General features: G+C 38.7%; 1 protein-coding gene across 1 annotated transcript in view; it reads left to right on the forward strand.

Moving 5' to 3' along the window:
* The window catches only part of LOC124278719 (potassium channel subfamily T member 2-like), a 266,827-nt gene extending 249,400 nt beyond the window's left edge, over positions 1-17,427 (forward strand). The window contains exons 25-30 of the mRNA XM_046714487.1: positions 457-588; positions 2,606-2,638; positions 13,387-13,516; positions 13,994-14,078; positions 14,719-14,911; positions 16,155-17,427. Coding sequence (XP_046570443.1) covers positions 457-588; positions 2,606-2,638; positions 13,387-13,516; positions 13,994-14,078; positions 14,719-14,911; positions 16,155-16,340 — 759 coding nt within the window. The 3' untranslated portion in view covers positions 16,341-17,427. The remainder of the gene's footprint in view (positions 1-456; positions 589-2,605; positions 2,639-13,386; positions 13,517-13,993; positions 14,079-14,718; positions 14,912-16,154) is intronic.
* The last annotated feature ends 310 nt before the right edge of the window (positions 17,428-17,737 follow it).

Genomic DNA, 17,737 nt, shown 5'->3' on the forward strand with positions numbered 1-17,737 from the left:
GGAATATTACAGAGTAAAGTGTTACACAACAAACAAACAAAAGAAATGTATCTAGTGGGTTCCATTCCCAGATTTGCCCTGACTGTTTCTAGGATTGTCAGAACCATACCCATGCTCACAGGTTTCATCAGTGTGACATATACATATCTGAGACCAGCATTAATTGATATATTCACCACCACCAGTTGATTAACATGGCATTCTTCCTACTGTCCACCCGTGAAGATCCGAGTTAGAATAGATCTTCATGCTTGTCGTAAGAGGCGACTAACGGGATCAGGTGGTCAGGCTCGCTGACTTGGTTCACACATGTCATTGGTATCCCAATTGCGTACTGTTGCTGGTGATCACTTGATTGTCTGGCCCAGACTCGATTATTTACAGACTGCCGCCATATAGCTGGAATATTGCTGGGTGCAGCGTACAACTCACTCACTCACTTCCTACTGTCCACAGATGAAGATCTCCAAGGATGATCTATGGATACGTACATACGGCCGCTTGTACCAGAAGTTATGCTCAACTACCTGCGAGATTCCTCTCGGCATTTACCGAACCCAGATCCATTCTGGGTCTGAGATTACCTCGGTAAGTGTTCCACGTCTTCATAAGTCTGTGTTTACCCCAAGCTTGTTTATATTGTATCAATTCCTATTTTGATGTAATAGCAGGTTAGTGAAAGCCATTTCTATGTAATTCGTACCTTTTTTTCCCTTTCTGGTCGATAGTGGGAAGATTGTTCATTTTTCTGCATTGTCTTTTGCATGACATTACTGAATGACTGCATTCTTGTAAAACTAGACTTTCAACAATTTCTTGACATGCTGAATTTTATTCTTTTCTGTATAGAGCGGTATGGGTCATTCTCCTGTGAAAGTAAGTTCTGTTTATCCCATGTACTCCCTAGCGGCCAGCTATGTGCAGGTGATCGGCTTAAAGAACCCACCCACTTCCTACACCCAGGTTTAGGCAACAAATATTCTGTAGAAAATCTGGAATATGCTTTGGCCAGGCCAATTTTATTTCTTGTTTTACGGAGCCTATCTTGAAATTTAAAGATGTAAAACAATCTTGTTTATTGAAAATATGCTCTGTTTTTGTTATTCCTGAAGGGTAAAAACCTAAAGACAAATTAACAAAAACTATGTTATTAATTTGGGGGTTTCCTGGGATATCTGTAAAACACAAAGAAATGGTCTGGCCTTATAGTTTGTAGATAAATATATTGGTATATTCAGAAAGGTTTTATTGTTTAAGTATATAAAAACGCTAAAGAATGTATGTTTGTAATATTCTGTGTTCTGTGTATTATTGGTAGTACATTTAATTGGGACATTGAATTTATAACATTGATTAGATATGTTCTTAATTTGTTAATCTAAACCTGTTAATTGATTGATTAGTCAGTCGTAAACACTATGTCCTACCCAAACTTCAGGGTTCAACCCCTAAAGGTTAAGGGTACATTGATCTAATATGGAAGGGTGTAATACATTAACTGAAAAGTTGCTGAAAAAACTAGTTGTACAGCAAATCTCATTGTCTTATACTTCTATTTGTAACCTGGGGCGGTGGGGTAGCCTAGTGGTTAAAGCGTTCGCTCGTCACGCCGAAGACCCGGGTTCGATTCCCCACGTGGGCACAATGTGTTAAGCCCATTTCTGGTGTCCCCCGCCGTGATATTGCTGGAATATTGCTAAAAGCGGCGTAAAACTAAACTCACTCACTCACTCACTCTATTTGTAACTAAGGCTAGCATATGTGCCTGTATTATTTATAATGGAACTTATTGTTGATTTGTTAATTTTCTGGGAACACTACCTTTGGGTGATTTCCTGACTCCTAAACACTTCCCTGTGCAACCAACTGCTGCCACGCCCTGCCACACCCCATCACGCCCCCTGCCACACCCTGCCATCACCTGCACATAGACTGGAATGAGCTGCAGTTTCAGCTCCTAACACATTGTGAACAGTGTGCAGTGGTTGGCGCTTTCACACCCTAACATTTGACTGTTTATGTCTGCTGTTGTGGGCGGTACATCTTGGTAGATTCAGCTTGTGTTGACAAACCTGCAGTCTACACTGCCTATGGCTATTCTCAAGTTGCTGGTGATATTTGTATGTGTACCCCTTGTCTCCACTAGACATTCACTGATATCGACTGTCTGTTAGTTTAAGCACCACGAAGGAGAAATGGTGATATATTTCATTAACATCCTCTAGTGTTAAGGGTAAACAATTTGTACGACAGGTAATTTTTTTTTAGTAAGACAGAATCTAAACATCTGGGCCTAGATTTTCGAAGCTCTCTTAGTGCTAAGATAGTCATAAGTGCCATACATTAACATTAACTTACGACTGTCTTAGCTCTAAGAGAGCTTGGAAAATCTCGGCCCTGCAGTTTTCAGAGCTTTGTTCAGTTTGTTGACTTTCATCTTTTGTGAGTTGAGTATCCTTGACAACCAGGCTGAAATAAACATGGACTTGGAATGGATCGGAATGATTTAGACCCACAACCTTCTTGTCAATGTTTTTTTTTTGTTTCAATACCAATATAAGACAGCAACTGACAATAACTGCTGTTTTTTACTGTCTTTTATTAGCTAAAAAGACAACGTTCATTTTTCCGTGGGAATGTGAGTAGATTTTATCTGATGCAGAGCCTCATCACATATCAGATATCACTTCTTGGATCCTCGTCACCCATTCGCTGTTTCCATCAGTCAGTCTAGTTCACATCACAGTTTTCCACACATGGATTCCATTCTTTACCAACTCAGCTCAGCGGAATCTTCTTCTGTTTTTTTAACCAGCTCACTGTGTCTGGTTGTTGCACTTTGCCTGCAGCGTTTTGTCTACAGGTTCAGACATTTTGCCTTTTGAGACTCTGCTGACTTGTATAGACTCTGAAAGATTCAGAGATAGTCTGTTTACAACCATGAGAATCAGGGAGAATACTGAAGTCATACAATGAAACCTTGTAAATCCAACAGTCTCAATGAAAGAAAATTTCTTGTTACAAATATTTAAAACATAGCAATGACCCCTTTACCATCTGTAGATGCACTCAAAAAATGTTCTTAATACAGGATGGCTAGAATTTTTTGTTTGTTCATATACTATTTTCCATACTTCAGGTTTGAATGTGAACTTTTAAAACAAAAATTAAATTAATAAATCCAGTTTCTTTCTCTTCATTCTTCTGAGGTTATTGTGTTTGAAGTTATTAAGATACATTTTCAACAGGTTTGAATTATAATTATATATTTATATTGAAAATGATTGTAAACATTTTATTTTTTCCCATTTTTGGATTTTATGAATAAAATGTATTCAAAATGTGACAACAGATGAGACTGAAGAACCAAAGGACAATTAATATTCTGAACCATGTCCTGATTGTTAAAATTCATCTCAGTCCTTATACAGTATCTGGAAACTTGTGACATCGACCCTTTGTGTAATGAAATGCTTGATGTAAAGTCATTTAAATAGGTATCTATATCAGCAGTGCTTTAATTCCCTGATTCTCATGTCTAGGAAGATCGGACTCATCACTCCCATAGCACAGTTTTTGTGGAAGTATTCCATTTGTGAACACCATGTTTGAATGCTGCCACAAACCTCTCACGTTTTATTTCAGTTGGAGTCTGTTTGGTTTGTAGATTTGCTACGATTTGGCTAACTTTATAGGCTATTTACAGCTTATTGAGTTGCATATAACACTGTCCTTATACTGCAGTCATCAACATGTGTCTCTCGGTCGGGATCAGTCCGCTCTCAATCTCGCGTTTAGAAATTCCTTTGTAAGTATACATTTATACTGTGTGCGCTTGCTCTTACTAATAATCCATCCTTCCTCTGCCAACCCATTCACACCCCGACTCTCTGTCCCCTGACTGTCTCCGTATACCACCACATGGCGTGGTAATACATAATTCACTCTGTTGTACTTCAGAACATCTGCTTCAGGGTATATCTTTGATAAAATGTTCAAACATGTTATCCTGACAACAACTTTTTGTGCAGTATTTTAGTTTTCAAACAAATCCTTTTTGACGAATGAAGGATCCTTTTCCAGAAACAAATTTTTCAGCGTAAAGGAAACTATTGCTGTGAAATACAATTGTTTCAAGAAACATGAATATTCTTTTTGACACAATATTTGATAAGCATGCACTTAATGACCTACAATTGCAGATTGTTATATTTCCTCATGAAGAGTCAAGAAGAGCTGATTATTCTGCCCCCCACACCTCCTACCACACACACACACTAACTTCCCCTCCCCACATCTCCAGCCTCTCCCCCCTCTGTTTTACAGTTGTCCAGCATGATCACATGTACAATGTGGACACCTCATCATATCAAGTGCATCATAGACATACCAGACCTCACAAACAATCATGTTTAGTCCATCTTCATTAAACCTGACAGGGTGCGATTTGATACTTTGTACTTCCCAACACAGATGAAACTCATTAATCGCCAAGTCAATAGCACTAATAAAATTCATAAATAGTCCCTGTTCAAGGATGATTTAGGTACCAACCTTGCAAAATTAACATTAGATGTTCTTTATGTTCCTCTACAATAGCCTCGGTCATCTTAAACAAAGATCTTGAAAAATTGTCTATTCAAAATGTGAATTTCGTACATAAAACACTGACAGAAAATATTTGTAATTAAGGGGCGAATACAGCTTTTTGAGAAAGGAGGGATGCACAGTTCAGAAAGGGGGGGGGGGGGATGCACAGTTCATTTTCATCTGTTTTCACAAGAGTTTCAATGGTCTTTTAACAAACTTTCAGGACAAAGGGGGATGGGGTGCACACCTGCACCCCTCTGGATCCACCTATGTAATTTTTTAGACAAAATGAAAATTGCAACCTGTGATATGTACCAGAGATAGTAATCTTTGTGACAAAAGTTTTATAAAAACAAAATGAAAGGCAAGTACATCTGGTCTATCACAAAACCTACCAGCATCAGTCCCTATGCCATATGTGTTAACCTTCAAAACAGAAACTGATGTTTACAATAAAAGTTTCTGTATGGACATAAATTAAAAAGGTCCACTCTAAGGGATTACTTTGAGCCAGAAAAATCAGCATTACTTAATGATAACAATAAAAATGAGAATATTTATAACACGCCTTTTCCAGGCTAGATATCCTGCTCAAAGCGCACAATCTGATCATTATTACCCCGGATAGCTCAAGCTAACTGTTAGGCGCGAGAGTAGCCTCGAGAAGGTTAATAGTCTCGCTACTTATTTCACCGGATACCCATTTCCTGCTGGGTGAACAATTGTGAACAAACTCACTTGCCTAAGGTGAGATCACATGTAACATCACCTGCAGACTTTGAACACATACTTTATTACCTGTATTGAGAAGATGATTTAGCATTCAGAATGTATGATCTAATTGTGTGGTCTACAGTTCATGGCCAAACCATGATCTTAGGGACAGCATATAATGCACAGATTACAGACCAATGGCAGAGCTTTGTGAAACAGATGAAGTGCAGTAAATGTTGAAAATTATTAATGAAAGATATCTGTTGTATAGGTATTAATATTATGGCTGGGGTGGTAGGGTGGTTAAAGTGTTCGCTCATCACCCCAAAGACCCGGGTTCGATTCCCCACATGGATACAATGTGTGAAGCCCATTTCTGGTGTCCCCAGCTGTGATATTGAGGAATATTGTTAAAAACGGTGTAAAACAAAACTCACTCACCCACTAATATTATGGCCATGATGCTTTCATTAAATAATGCAGACTGTCTTCTTGTGACTGAACAAGTGAGGAGAGTTGCTCCTTGAGACAGGTTGTGAACCAATAATCTGTACAACCACTGGAGCAACTGGCAGTCAGTGCCATGGTTGTGAGTGAGTGAGTGAATAAGGTTTACACCACTTTTAGCAATTGTACCCATGAGGGGAATCGAACACAGGCCTTGAGCATGACGAACAAACGACATTATGTTGCCAATTAGTTCAACCAGGATTCAGATCTTACTCATCAATACCAAACTGCAGGTGATTTTCATCCATACAGTATTAGACTAGTTGGTTATTGTTGGTTTAAACTATATTTAAACATCCAGGCTAGCCAACCAGCCCCAAGTGATGCAAGGCGAATAGTTCCACATGTCCCCTCTCCTCCTTTTATGCAGATCACACATTCAGGAACAAACTTTCCATGCTGCAAATTAAACAGTATACATTTATTGTGAGCAAAGTCATCAATTAATGTTGATATTTCACTCAGTTTCATTCATACAAAGTCATCAGTCAACCTAAACAGGCAAATTTGAAAATTGCACCCTGCTGAGGATCATTTCATGAACATCACCAGAGCTACACATTTCAAACTCTTGTCATCCATGAATTTCATCTGAGCTTCTAATCTTATACTGCAAAATATATATTCGCTGACGTTGAGGGTTAAGGCAGATGTTATGGCAGTTATCAAAGAAAATGGTAGAAACTACACCATTCAGACCTTCTGCTCTAGCTTTCTTCGCCTTTGTGCTGTATGAGTTTATCTAGAAATCACTCTGGCTATCAGCCACATATATATGTGTGTATATATTCTCACTAGCGTACATGTTAAGTGTATGCTTTACTATCTTCAAGTGTAACGTGAGTGTTTCTTGAGTGTTATCTATACTCTTCATATTTCATAACTCTATCTTTTTCTTACCTGACAAGTGTAGTATAACAAGACAAATATTACATCTGTCTCACTGAAAATGTTTCCTTGCATAAATTGTTAAGAAGTAATTTTTCTACAGATATTTCCCAGATGGACAACAAGCCTTTATTGGCCCTAATCTCACAAATTAAACCAATATTTCCATACAGTGTGTTTCTCCCTATCCCCCTCTGTGTGATACGTGTGTGAGTTCATCACGTGATCCCATGTGATATCTGCCTATGTTCCATAACATGCATCATATCATAATAATTGAATAAATATCTTCAATATTTGGCATGCAGTAAGAGTAATATAACTATATTTATGGATAGGGATGTTGATGCTGGGCTATTGAAGTACATATATACAGTAAACTACATTTGTAGTGAACATGCTTATGACGGATATAACATCTGTATTTTTAGTCTCAGCAATTGCTTTACTTTTTAGTCGAAATGCATAAGATAAACTATGCTTATAACACATTAAAATTGGGGGTCCTTGAATTTCTGTTAAAGGAAGTTTACTGTATATGTACTAGAATATTATTAGAGGTGTGTGTGTGTGTGTGTGAGAGAGAGAGAGAGAGAGAGAGAGAAAGAGGGAGTCGCAGAGAGAGAGATAGAGCGACAGAGAGAGAGAGAGTGAGAGAGAGAGGAAGAGCGACAGAGAGTGAGTGAGAGAGAAGAGAGGAAGAGAGAGAGAGCGACAGAGAGAGAGAGAGAGAGAGGAGAGAGAGAGAGACAGAGAGAGAGGAAGAGGAGCCAGCAGAGAGAGAGAGAGAGAGAGAGAGAGGAGAGAGAGAGAGACAGAGAAGAAAGAGTGAGCGACAGAGAAAGAGAGAGAGAGAGAGGAAGAGTGAGCGACAGAGAGAGAGAGAGAGAGAGGAAGAGTGAGCAACAGAGAGAGAGAGAGAGAGGAGAGAGAGAGAGAGAGAGAGCAGAGAGAGAGAGAAAGAGAGAGCGACAGAGAGAGAGAGGAGCAACAGAGAGAGAGAGAGAGAGAGAGAGCGACAGAGAGAGAGAAAGAGAGAGTTTGTGTTTGTGTGTATGTGCCAAGCAAATTCAATATATGATAAGTGCCCACATACACTTAATTTCTGATACATTCATCTTCATCTTAGTCCATGAAAACTGGTGTATAAGTTTGTTGAATTCTTAATACAATTATATGTCCATTGGGAGGTGTTACTTCTACCCTAAGTCAGCTGTTATTTAGACTCCCAGACTAGACTGTAATAGCATGTGTATCTTGTTAGAGGAACAAACAACGCACTGGCAATAAGATGAAACTTCCACCAGTAAGGGGACGTATTCACTCAGTGAGTAGCCAGATCAAAGGCATGCATTTGGGTTGCTGTGGAAACACAAGCCAATCAGATGCATGGATTGACATTGCAGTGGAAACACAAGCCAATCAGATGCATGGATTGAAGTTGCTTTGGTAACACAAGCCAATCAAAGGCATGCATTTGGGTTGCTGTGGAAACACAAGCCAATCAGATGCATGGATTGAAGTTGCTTTGGAAACACAAGCCAATCAAAGGCATGCATTTGGGTTGCTGTGGAAACACAAGCCAATCAGATGCATGGATTGAAGTTGCTTTGGAAACACAAGCCAATCAGATGCATGGATTGAAATTGCTGTTGAAACATGAGTCAATGAAAAGCATGCATACAGGTTGCTGTGAAAACTCTAACCAATCAGATGTCTTTCATTTACATAATGCTGTGGAAACATAAACCAAACAGATGCATGCATGCATTCAAATTGCTGTGGATTACTGCCAGTCAGATGCATGCATGTTTTAAGTTTGCTGTGGAAACAATGTTTTCAGCCACATCAAACAAATTTATTGAAATTGCTGTGTAATACAGGCTTGTATTCAGGTTGACATGGGAACAGATACAAAGCTAAGAGTGAAAGATATAAGTGTATGTTGTGTAATCATAATACTGCAACTACCCCACCTCAGGTAAGTTGACTGCAAGAGATAATTACTGGAGAGGATAACAAGTAAGAGCGTTACAAATTGTCATATTTCCTCCTCACATAAGTATGCAGAATGAAAGATGTTTATCCCTGCCCTCTGACAAACATCAGCTACATAAAAACTTGCAGAATTACAACTCTGTGTGTGTATTCTCTTCTGTATTTCCTGGATGAAATAAACCACATGCTTTGTCCTGCAGTCATGTTTCTTGTGAACAAAATCAACAAGAAACCTTTCCATCATCCTTAAAAAGAGGGCAGTAGGGTAGCCTAGTGGTTAAAGCGTTGGCTCGTCACACCGAAGGCCCGGGTTCAATTGCCCACATGGGTACAGTGTGTGATGCCCTTTTCTGGTGTCCCCACTGTGATATTGCTGGAATATTGCTAAAAGCAGTGTAAAACCCAACTCACTCACTCACTTGAAAAAGCACTAAGAGTACAACTATATCATAGGCATCTGTTATGAATTTGTCAAGTGATAATGTTCCTCTTTTACAAAATGTATACATAATGTAAGAGGCGACCAACGGGATCAGGTGGTCAGGCTCGCTGACTTGGTTGACACATTGTCATCTTATCCCAATTGCATAGATTGAGCTCATGCTGTTGATCACTGGATTGTCTGGTCCAGACTCGATTATTTTACTGACCACCTCATATATCTGGAACATTGCTGAGTTCAGTGTTAAACAAGAAACAAATATGAAAATATAAAATATATATGCAAGAATAACATGCAAAGAAACTCCCACTAACATTTTTTAAAAGGTTTAGAAGAAAATCTAATAATAAATTTCCTAACGGCACATTAAAAGTGAAAGGTTCTTGTTTCCTATGCTCTCAAACTTTCAGACCACATAAAGGGAGTCCAGTTTCTTAGCTGTTCACTTGTACAGTTTTCCCTGTACATTTGTTTGTTCTGATTTCAATCTAATTTTCTCCATCTATGCCTAAAGGAAGTGTAATCTAATATTTAGAAATAATCACATTTTGTCTGTCTGCCTCGGAGCAATATTTTTATGACCTATATAAAACATCCAATGCAGAACTTTTAAGAACACTTAAATATAGAACTCTGTCTTGGCAAATAACTTTGCAGTTATTGATAATCAGTTTGGGATTTCATGGAAAAGTAAGAGAATAGACTATAAGCAATAAATGTTTATTTCTCTCATGTTAATGTTTTATATTCGTCAACGCCAGAAAACATACAGTCTCTTTCACAGATTTTCTTACACAACAGCTTGGCTGACTGACTGAGCAATATTCCAGCAATATCACGGCGGGGACACCAGAAACATGCTTCACACATTGTACCCATGTGGGGAATCAAACCCGGGCCGTCGGCGTGACGAGCGAACGCTTTGACCACTAAGCTACCCCACTGTCCCCACAACGGCTTGAAAGGCAATACAGTTTTGAAAATAACACAAAGGTATCACAGAAAATCTGTGATGACACCAGGTGTGACCCTCGTGTCTTTGCAAGAATGAACGATTAAAAGAAAATATTTTGAGATGGCCTCTGACTCAAAATGCTTCACAGTATAATAAATCATGACAAGACGGGTGTGTGGTCGAAACAAGCCCTCTGATTGGTGTGCTTGTAAATCTGCTCATTCTTCATTAATTCGCAGGAATTTTTAATTTCATTCTCTCTTGACTTGGAAATGTTAGAATTTTCTTCATCTCTCCTGACTTGGACAAATCAGAATCCATTTGTGACCAGATCGTTTGGTTGAGGGTCAAAATCAGCTTTCTTTCAATCGACTTGCAGAAATAACAATAAAGAATTGGAAGGTGTCATGAGTGGTGATCGATAGGCCAATCATCCATGAATGTGTTTACATTAAGTATTAATCGATTGCATGCGATGGTAGCATAGCAATGGGCAGGTGGGTGGGTATTACACCGAAGTGTCCGGCCTTGTCATGATTTATTGCACTGTGAAGCATTTTGAGTTGGGGTCATCTAAAACCAATTTGATCTTTAATCCTTGCAAAGACACGAGGGCCTGTGGATGAATGTGAGTTTCCCAATCAAATGCTCCTGTCTGTTTATTACTGAAACAATCTCATGTAACCATCACTGCAGGAACAATGAATAATGAGAGTTGTTTGAGCCTATGAATTCATGACGCATTACTGCCAATACAATGGAAGCTATGGACATTTAGCAGATAGCAGCCAGTCAACATGAGCTAAATATATTATACTCAGAGAGATTTCCTGACAGTAGTTTGCACTGTTGTCTTTGCCCCTATGGGTATTATATATGAATCTATTTAAATGAATCTGAGTTTATATGGGGCGTAAGAGGCGACTAACGGGATCGGGTGGTCAGGCTCGCAGATTTGGTTGACACATGTCATCGTATCCCAATTGTGGAGATCGATGCTCATGCTGTTGATCACTGGATTGTCTGGTCCAGACTCGATTATTTACAGACTGCCGCCATATAGCTGGAATATTGCTGAGTGCGGCGTGAAACTAAATTCACTCACTCACTCACTCATATAGTGCATTGCAATCTCTGTCAAGCCAGAGAGAAAGGAGGATGAATGGATGGAGAAGAATCGCATTCACTTCATCCTGTGATTATTTGTTACAGAGTTAATCAGTTTCATCAATGTAAAGGTTCATGGACCATCTTGGTGGTGTAGTGGATAGTGTGTCTGCCAAGAGTGCAGATCAATGGTTCAGTCCCCAGTGTTGTATTTGTCAACCTCAATGGTGATCAGCGTCAGGGTCAAACATGGAGTAACGGGCTCAGTGTCAGTATATACTATGTCTGTGTAGGGTAGCCATTTTAAAACTACATGGTATCTCAACAGGCCAACACTATAGCATCCTTGATTATCTCCAGGGAATATGTTCTGTTAATCTCCACTAGTACCCTGGAGATTTTCGAGGATGGCACTATAGTAATACGAGCGTGGATCCAGGCTATTACCATTAAACATGCGTTCAACATTTTCACCCCCAAATTTTCATAATGCTGAAACAAACTTTTATTTATTTTTCAAATCTATGTTTCTCAAAGTATGCAAACTGAAAAGCCTTTTTAGATTTAAAAGAAAAGTAAATAACAATATTGACTTTGTTGTTTTAAATAAGAATGTTAACAGTTGCATGTCCATGGTTGCATGTCCATGAGTCATTGTGACAGTGTGTATTATGGCCTCACATTGTTTTGACAACATTCATTTTAAAAATGTCTACATCTACTTCCTGTTCTTGGTTAAAACAATGTGGCTAAAACAAGGAATGGTAAGGAGATTTCAAAAGACAGATAACATTTACTGCACCATTTCAAAATATCAGATTACAATATAGTTCGCCTGCAGTGGTTGAAACTTTCATTAACATGATGGTCTATCGTGGTCTAAACGCATTGCAGCAGTTAATAGTTCAAAAGTGCGCTATGCAGATTTGTAATTTATTTTGATGACATACTCCTTTTGTATCATGACCGCACATAAAAAAGGAGTGTTTTGCTCTGCGATTATTGCATTGCCAGCATGTTATTTACCAATCAGCAAGAATATTATATTCAGCTAGCTAATAACCTGGTTTCTGAACTTGCATCATGCATATATGTTTTAACATCGAAGACTGTTTAACGATTTAGAAAATCTCTATGTAAAATATTAGAACTGAGTAATGATATATCATTATTTAAATAATTGTGTGTGTATAAATTACTACTATTTAATATTTTCGTTGAACTGTTTTTGAAGAATTGGAATAAAATATTTTTCAAAGAAAATGTAAAATGTAAACACATTGTTTATCAAATGTCTGCATAAATTTTAACTGTTTTTTTGGTCATGTTTGAACTTTTGAAATGAAAGATTATCCGTTTAATTACACTGTCTTATAGATTCATTCCCACTATAGATTTCATAATTGTGTACTGATAGAATACAAGATGAAGGAACACCTAGAAAGGAAGCGTTGCCATGACATTCGTCTCCCATTAGCTCACCACCAGAACTGTGGTGTTTCTGCTACAGAATTGAAGTAACTTTAAGGTTGTTTTCACTAAAATTCAAAGCAGTGCAATATACATCACTTGTGCAATATATAGTTTACTCAATTACTATTTGCACATGAAAAGTGGTAACGTTTAGTGGAGCCTTCCTTTCAATTTGTCAGTCACATTCAACTCAGCAACAGATCAATGGAAGGGAGATAACTCTGGGGTTACTGTGTAAAGACTGTTTTCCTCTGACTATTTCTAGGCAATTTATACAAGATGGGAATTGGAATGAAAATTCAAGGTCTCTCTCCTTGGCGCTTTATGTATTTTCAGACAAAATCTAAATTATTGTGCCAAACCTAAAACATTTCAATCCTGGATAAACTGCACCAGTATTTGTCAATGTTCTGATGCACTAGATATCATAATCATGCTCTGTGATTGAATGTGACTGCAATTTCTGTGTTCCTTTATTTGTTTGTATCGGTATATTGAAAAAAATTATATACTTCCATATAGATATTAAGGACAATGCAATTGTACCAGGCCTTTATGCTTTAATTGAAGCTAATAAATTTAGTAAGCACATAAATTAACCCTGGAACAACATGAGATGAAATATTGATCCCCACATGAAATAAGCACACTGACTAGGGGTCTCATACAGCACAGAAATGGTTCACTCCTAACTCTGCAATACCTGTAGGTGTCCTTAAGCATGGGAGACGACCAGGAAGAGGGGGTGCTGGGAGCTCACCTTACTCCTGAGAGGCAAGAAATTATCCAGATGGTCAAGTGTCGCATGCAGTCGCAAAATCTACCCATTGAAGATTATGGTTCGTATTTCTAGTCTTTGTCTCCTGGTTGAATATGTCTTCCAAAGACATTATCATTCGCATTTATCTTTAACATAGGGACTATTATTAGCTGAGCTTAGTAAACCTAAATAATTTTAACAAGATTCTGGCTGCTCAATCCTAAAGCTGTTTCATATCCAAAGTGAAATCCGGGTTAGAATTGATCTTCAGTAACCCATGCTTGATGTAAGAGGTGACTAATGGGATCGGGTGTTCAGGCTCACTGACTTGGTTGACACATGTCATTGTGTCCCAGTTGCACAGAATCGATGCTCATGCTTTTGATCATTGGATTGTCTGGTCCAGTATCGATTACTTACAGTCTGTGGCCACAGCTGGAACATTGCAGAGTGCGGTGTTAAACAACAACCAATCAATCAATCCAGAAGGTTTCACGGATGATCACATTTTGTGTTTGCCTTGAAAAATGCATTAACATCCTATGATATGTTGCAGATGAAGTAAGTGACAAGCGAAACTCAATCTCCTATGTGATCATCAACCCCAGCTATGATCTCAAGTTGGAACTGGATGACATTGTGTAAGTAGTTGTGGAAGACGTTGTGGGAGTGGTGTGTTGTACCACCAACTAGATGACATTGTGTAAGTAGTTGTGGAAGACGTTGTGGGAGTGGGGTGTTGTACCAAAAACTAGATGGCATTGTATATGTAGTGGAGAAGGAAGATGTTTTTGATCTGTGATATGAAGCTGGTACTCAATATTGCCACAAGTAATTATCTCTGAAAATTAAATGAGGCAGAGGTTTTCCAGAGAGATTGACAGAGATGTTAAGACAAACTAATACTATTTCTTTCCTGGTCATACAGTTACTGGTCACTTCAAGTTGTTTTTGTGGCCAAGTTTTGAAAGTATAAACCATAGCTGTAGCAAAAAGAAGACAGGTTGTTATGTAGCAGCTGTGGAATTCTGGGCAGGAATTGGTCTAAATTACTAGGATTTCAGTATGTGACAGCAAACTGATGCGGATGGTCAAATCTTTGACTTTGTTGAAGACATATCTTTGTGCCCTGTTGGACATTGTTTATAGTATCAATGACTGTGTCTCTGGAACATCACAGCGTTAAACAACAGTCTTTTTCTATAAAACTGAGAATTTCTTTCTGTTAATTCCACCTGCATCAGTTTCAAAGACTGCAACTAATTTCTCTCCTTTTCACAGGTATCTAATCCGACCAAGTTCCCTCTCTCCCCAAGCATCACCGCTTACAGATGAGAGAAGGTTGTTACCAGGCATGAGAGAAGATCCAACAGGAGCAGACAACTCTGATCAACTGTCAGGAAGTAAAGGAGATCGCCCAGGACCAAATGGGAAGCCCAAGTCAGAAACTGTCACTTACGCTGACAACAGTCGGGTATGCTGTTCCTTTGTGGTCTGGCAAAGTACCATTTAAGAATATCACTAACTTTCACATTGTTTCCACTAAAATTGAAAGCAGTGTAATATACATGAGGCCAGAATAATTTTATTTCTTGTTTTACGGATTTTTGTCCTCAGAAAACCTAAAGGCAGGAGAGGAAAAAAAAATTTAAAAAATCCCCAATCAAAGTAATATTCCTTTCAAATGCTAAAAGTATTTTTTTTTGCGCCAATATATGAAGTGTGTATGGGGCAAAAATCAATAAAAAAAGGGGTTTTATGGTAAGTTTACACTTTTGGCCAATACAAACATGAGGATTTTATATTATGAGCGGGGAAAATTAATTTTTATTTTTTTCTTATTCTTTAAAAAATACAACCGGCGGATCCGTAAAACAAGAAATAAAATTGGCCTGGCCTTATTTGTTCAACTTACAGTTTATGGATTACTATTTGCTCATGAAAAGTGGTAACGTTTAGTGGAGCCTTCCTTTCAATTTGTCAGTCATATTCAACTCAGCATCAGATCATTGGAAGGGAGATAACTCTGGGGTTACTGTGTAGAGACTGTATTTCTAAGCAATTTATATGAGATGGGGATTGGAAGGAAAATTCAAGGTCTCTCTCCTTGGTACTTTATGTATTTTCAGACAAATCTAAATTATTGTGCCAAATCTAAAAAATTTCAATCCAGGATAAACTGCACAAAATTAGCAGCGTTCGAAAGCCTAGTAGTTAAAGTGTTTGCTCGCCATACCGACAGGTTCGAATCCCCACATTGGTACAATGTGTGAAGCCCATTTCTGGTATCCCCTGCCATGATGTCACTGCAATATTGCTAAAAGCAGCGTAAAACCATACTCACTCATTCCTCTTGGTTGCCCCATCCCGAACCAGAGTAAGAAAGGCCTCCTGCAGCTTATGCTTTTGTATAAAGTAACTTGTTGGATCAGGTGTTCAGAATTAATGACTTGGTGGATTGCATGCCATTGTACCCAAGAAAGATTTTTACTCATAGCATCTATCACTAGTTTGTCTGTGCAGTTTATTTTCTGCCTGGTGACATACAGCTGGCTTTATCGCTTCAAACACTTTCAACTTGTAATTTTGTCCCTGAAAGACTGATGTATATTTTGTTCAGAAAGAATGTATTTGAATTCATGGAAGACAAATCGAAGCAGCAACTGTTTTCATTTATGCAATTCATTATACACTTTGTCATGTTCCGCTCCCTGTAGATTCCCGTGGTGTACTACGACTCTGATGAGGAGGAGGAAAATGTTGATGAAACAAGTCCTGTCTGTCCAAAAATAAACATCATCCAAGGATCACCATCAGTTAGTCGGACAAGCAGTTTCACACAAGAAGCTGATGACTTCAAGCAACAGGGATTTAAAGATGGTCTGCATGGGACTGTGGTATGATAAACCCCAGCTCAACAGTGGATTTGCTTTTCAAGGCTCTAGGAGTCTACAGCAGGTGCAACTGAACAGCTGTGTCTGTGTCAGGGGAATGTGCTGCTGGAGAAAGTAGTGGAAGAAGTGGCATTTTGTGGTAGAGGAAATACTCCTGAGAGGAGTCATGTTGCATACTTGATGAAGTCATCATCGGAAAGGAAGACATGATTACTTCCAGAAAGAAGAGGGAGAGCAGTGGTGTGGTTCTGATTTATCAGAAGATGATATGTGTATCAGGAGGAATTTGATGCTAATTACTAGTACGTGTTTGAAGGTTTCATGGAGTAAAAGTGCAAGTGAAGTCATTTGTGGAAGAGCTGCGTTCCATGAAGATGTAGGCTGGTGATTGTGACCTGTGCATCATCCATACAGGATACCTGTTACCAACAATTGGATGACTTCTAAGAAGATGAAAATCTTTTGTTAAAGACCACAACTTAACCATTACTCACACAACATGGATGTTGGGTTAGGAGGAGTTTGAATGTTCAACATACACAATGGTATTGTTTCTGGAGCAACAGGACTACTTTCTCCACATGGGATTAAGTGTAGCGAGGGACAGTATCTTTCTAACCAGTGTAAGAAAACACATTGATGGTGCTACAAGCTATGAGGGTATATCCCCTCAACTGAAGATGGTAAACTACATCTCTGTGTGAGATACTGTGAGTGATAAACCATTGTGGATCAAGTTTGTGAAGGATGAAATTATGAAGGAAATCCTTTGAAGTTGTTTTGAAGAGTGTGCAATTATGACAGTGATCTCAAGTTGTTTTGAAGGATGTGTAGATAATGTTTTGAGATTTTTTAATGATGTGCAATGTTGAGGTCATCTTGTGTTATTATGGGCAGTGTGAAACATTGAGGATTATGTTCAAGTCTGTTTACAAAGGAAGTGCAATTTTGAAGGTGAACAGAGATTTATGGTGAGCTTTAAGAGAGCTGATGTTTGCTTTAAAAGGTAATGATGAGTCACACAATAATGAACATCCTCATTTAAATCAGATGTTTTACTCTGAAGTATTATATTTCTGAGATCTGAGGTTGCAGCAGATGAGGTGAGGTGAGGTGAAATTGGGTTTAACATCGTGCTTGAGAATATTTCGCTCATATGACGACGTGCATGCGTGTGTATGTGTATGTGCGTATTGCACTAGCCCAGCTTAAGCTGGTTTTATAGTGCTAGCCCACTGGGATACCACGCCGCAGTGAAGCATGAATACCCCACTCAGACACATTATACTGACTCCGAGCCGACCAGTCCTTGTTGTACCCATTAATGCCGAACGCCATGCATGGACCAACAAGTACCATATTTTAACGTATTTTGGTATGACGCGGTCGGGGATCGAACCCGCGAC

The sequence above is a fragment of the Haliotis rubra genome, unplaced genomic scaffold (assembly GCF_003918875.1).
Source record: "Haliotis rubra isolate DU_JTF1 unplaced genomic scaffold, ASM391887v1 Scf240, whole genome shotgun sequence".
Lineage (NCBI taxonomy): Eukaryota > Metazoa > Mollusca > Gastropoda > Lepetellida > Haliotidae > Haliotis > Haliotis rubra.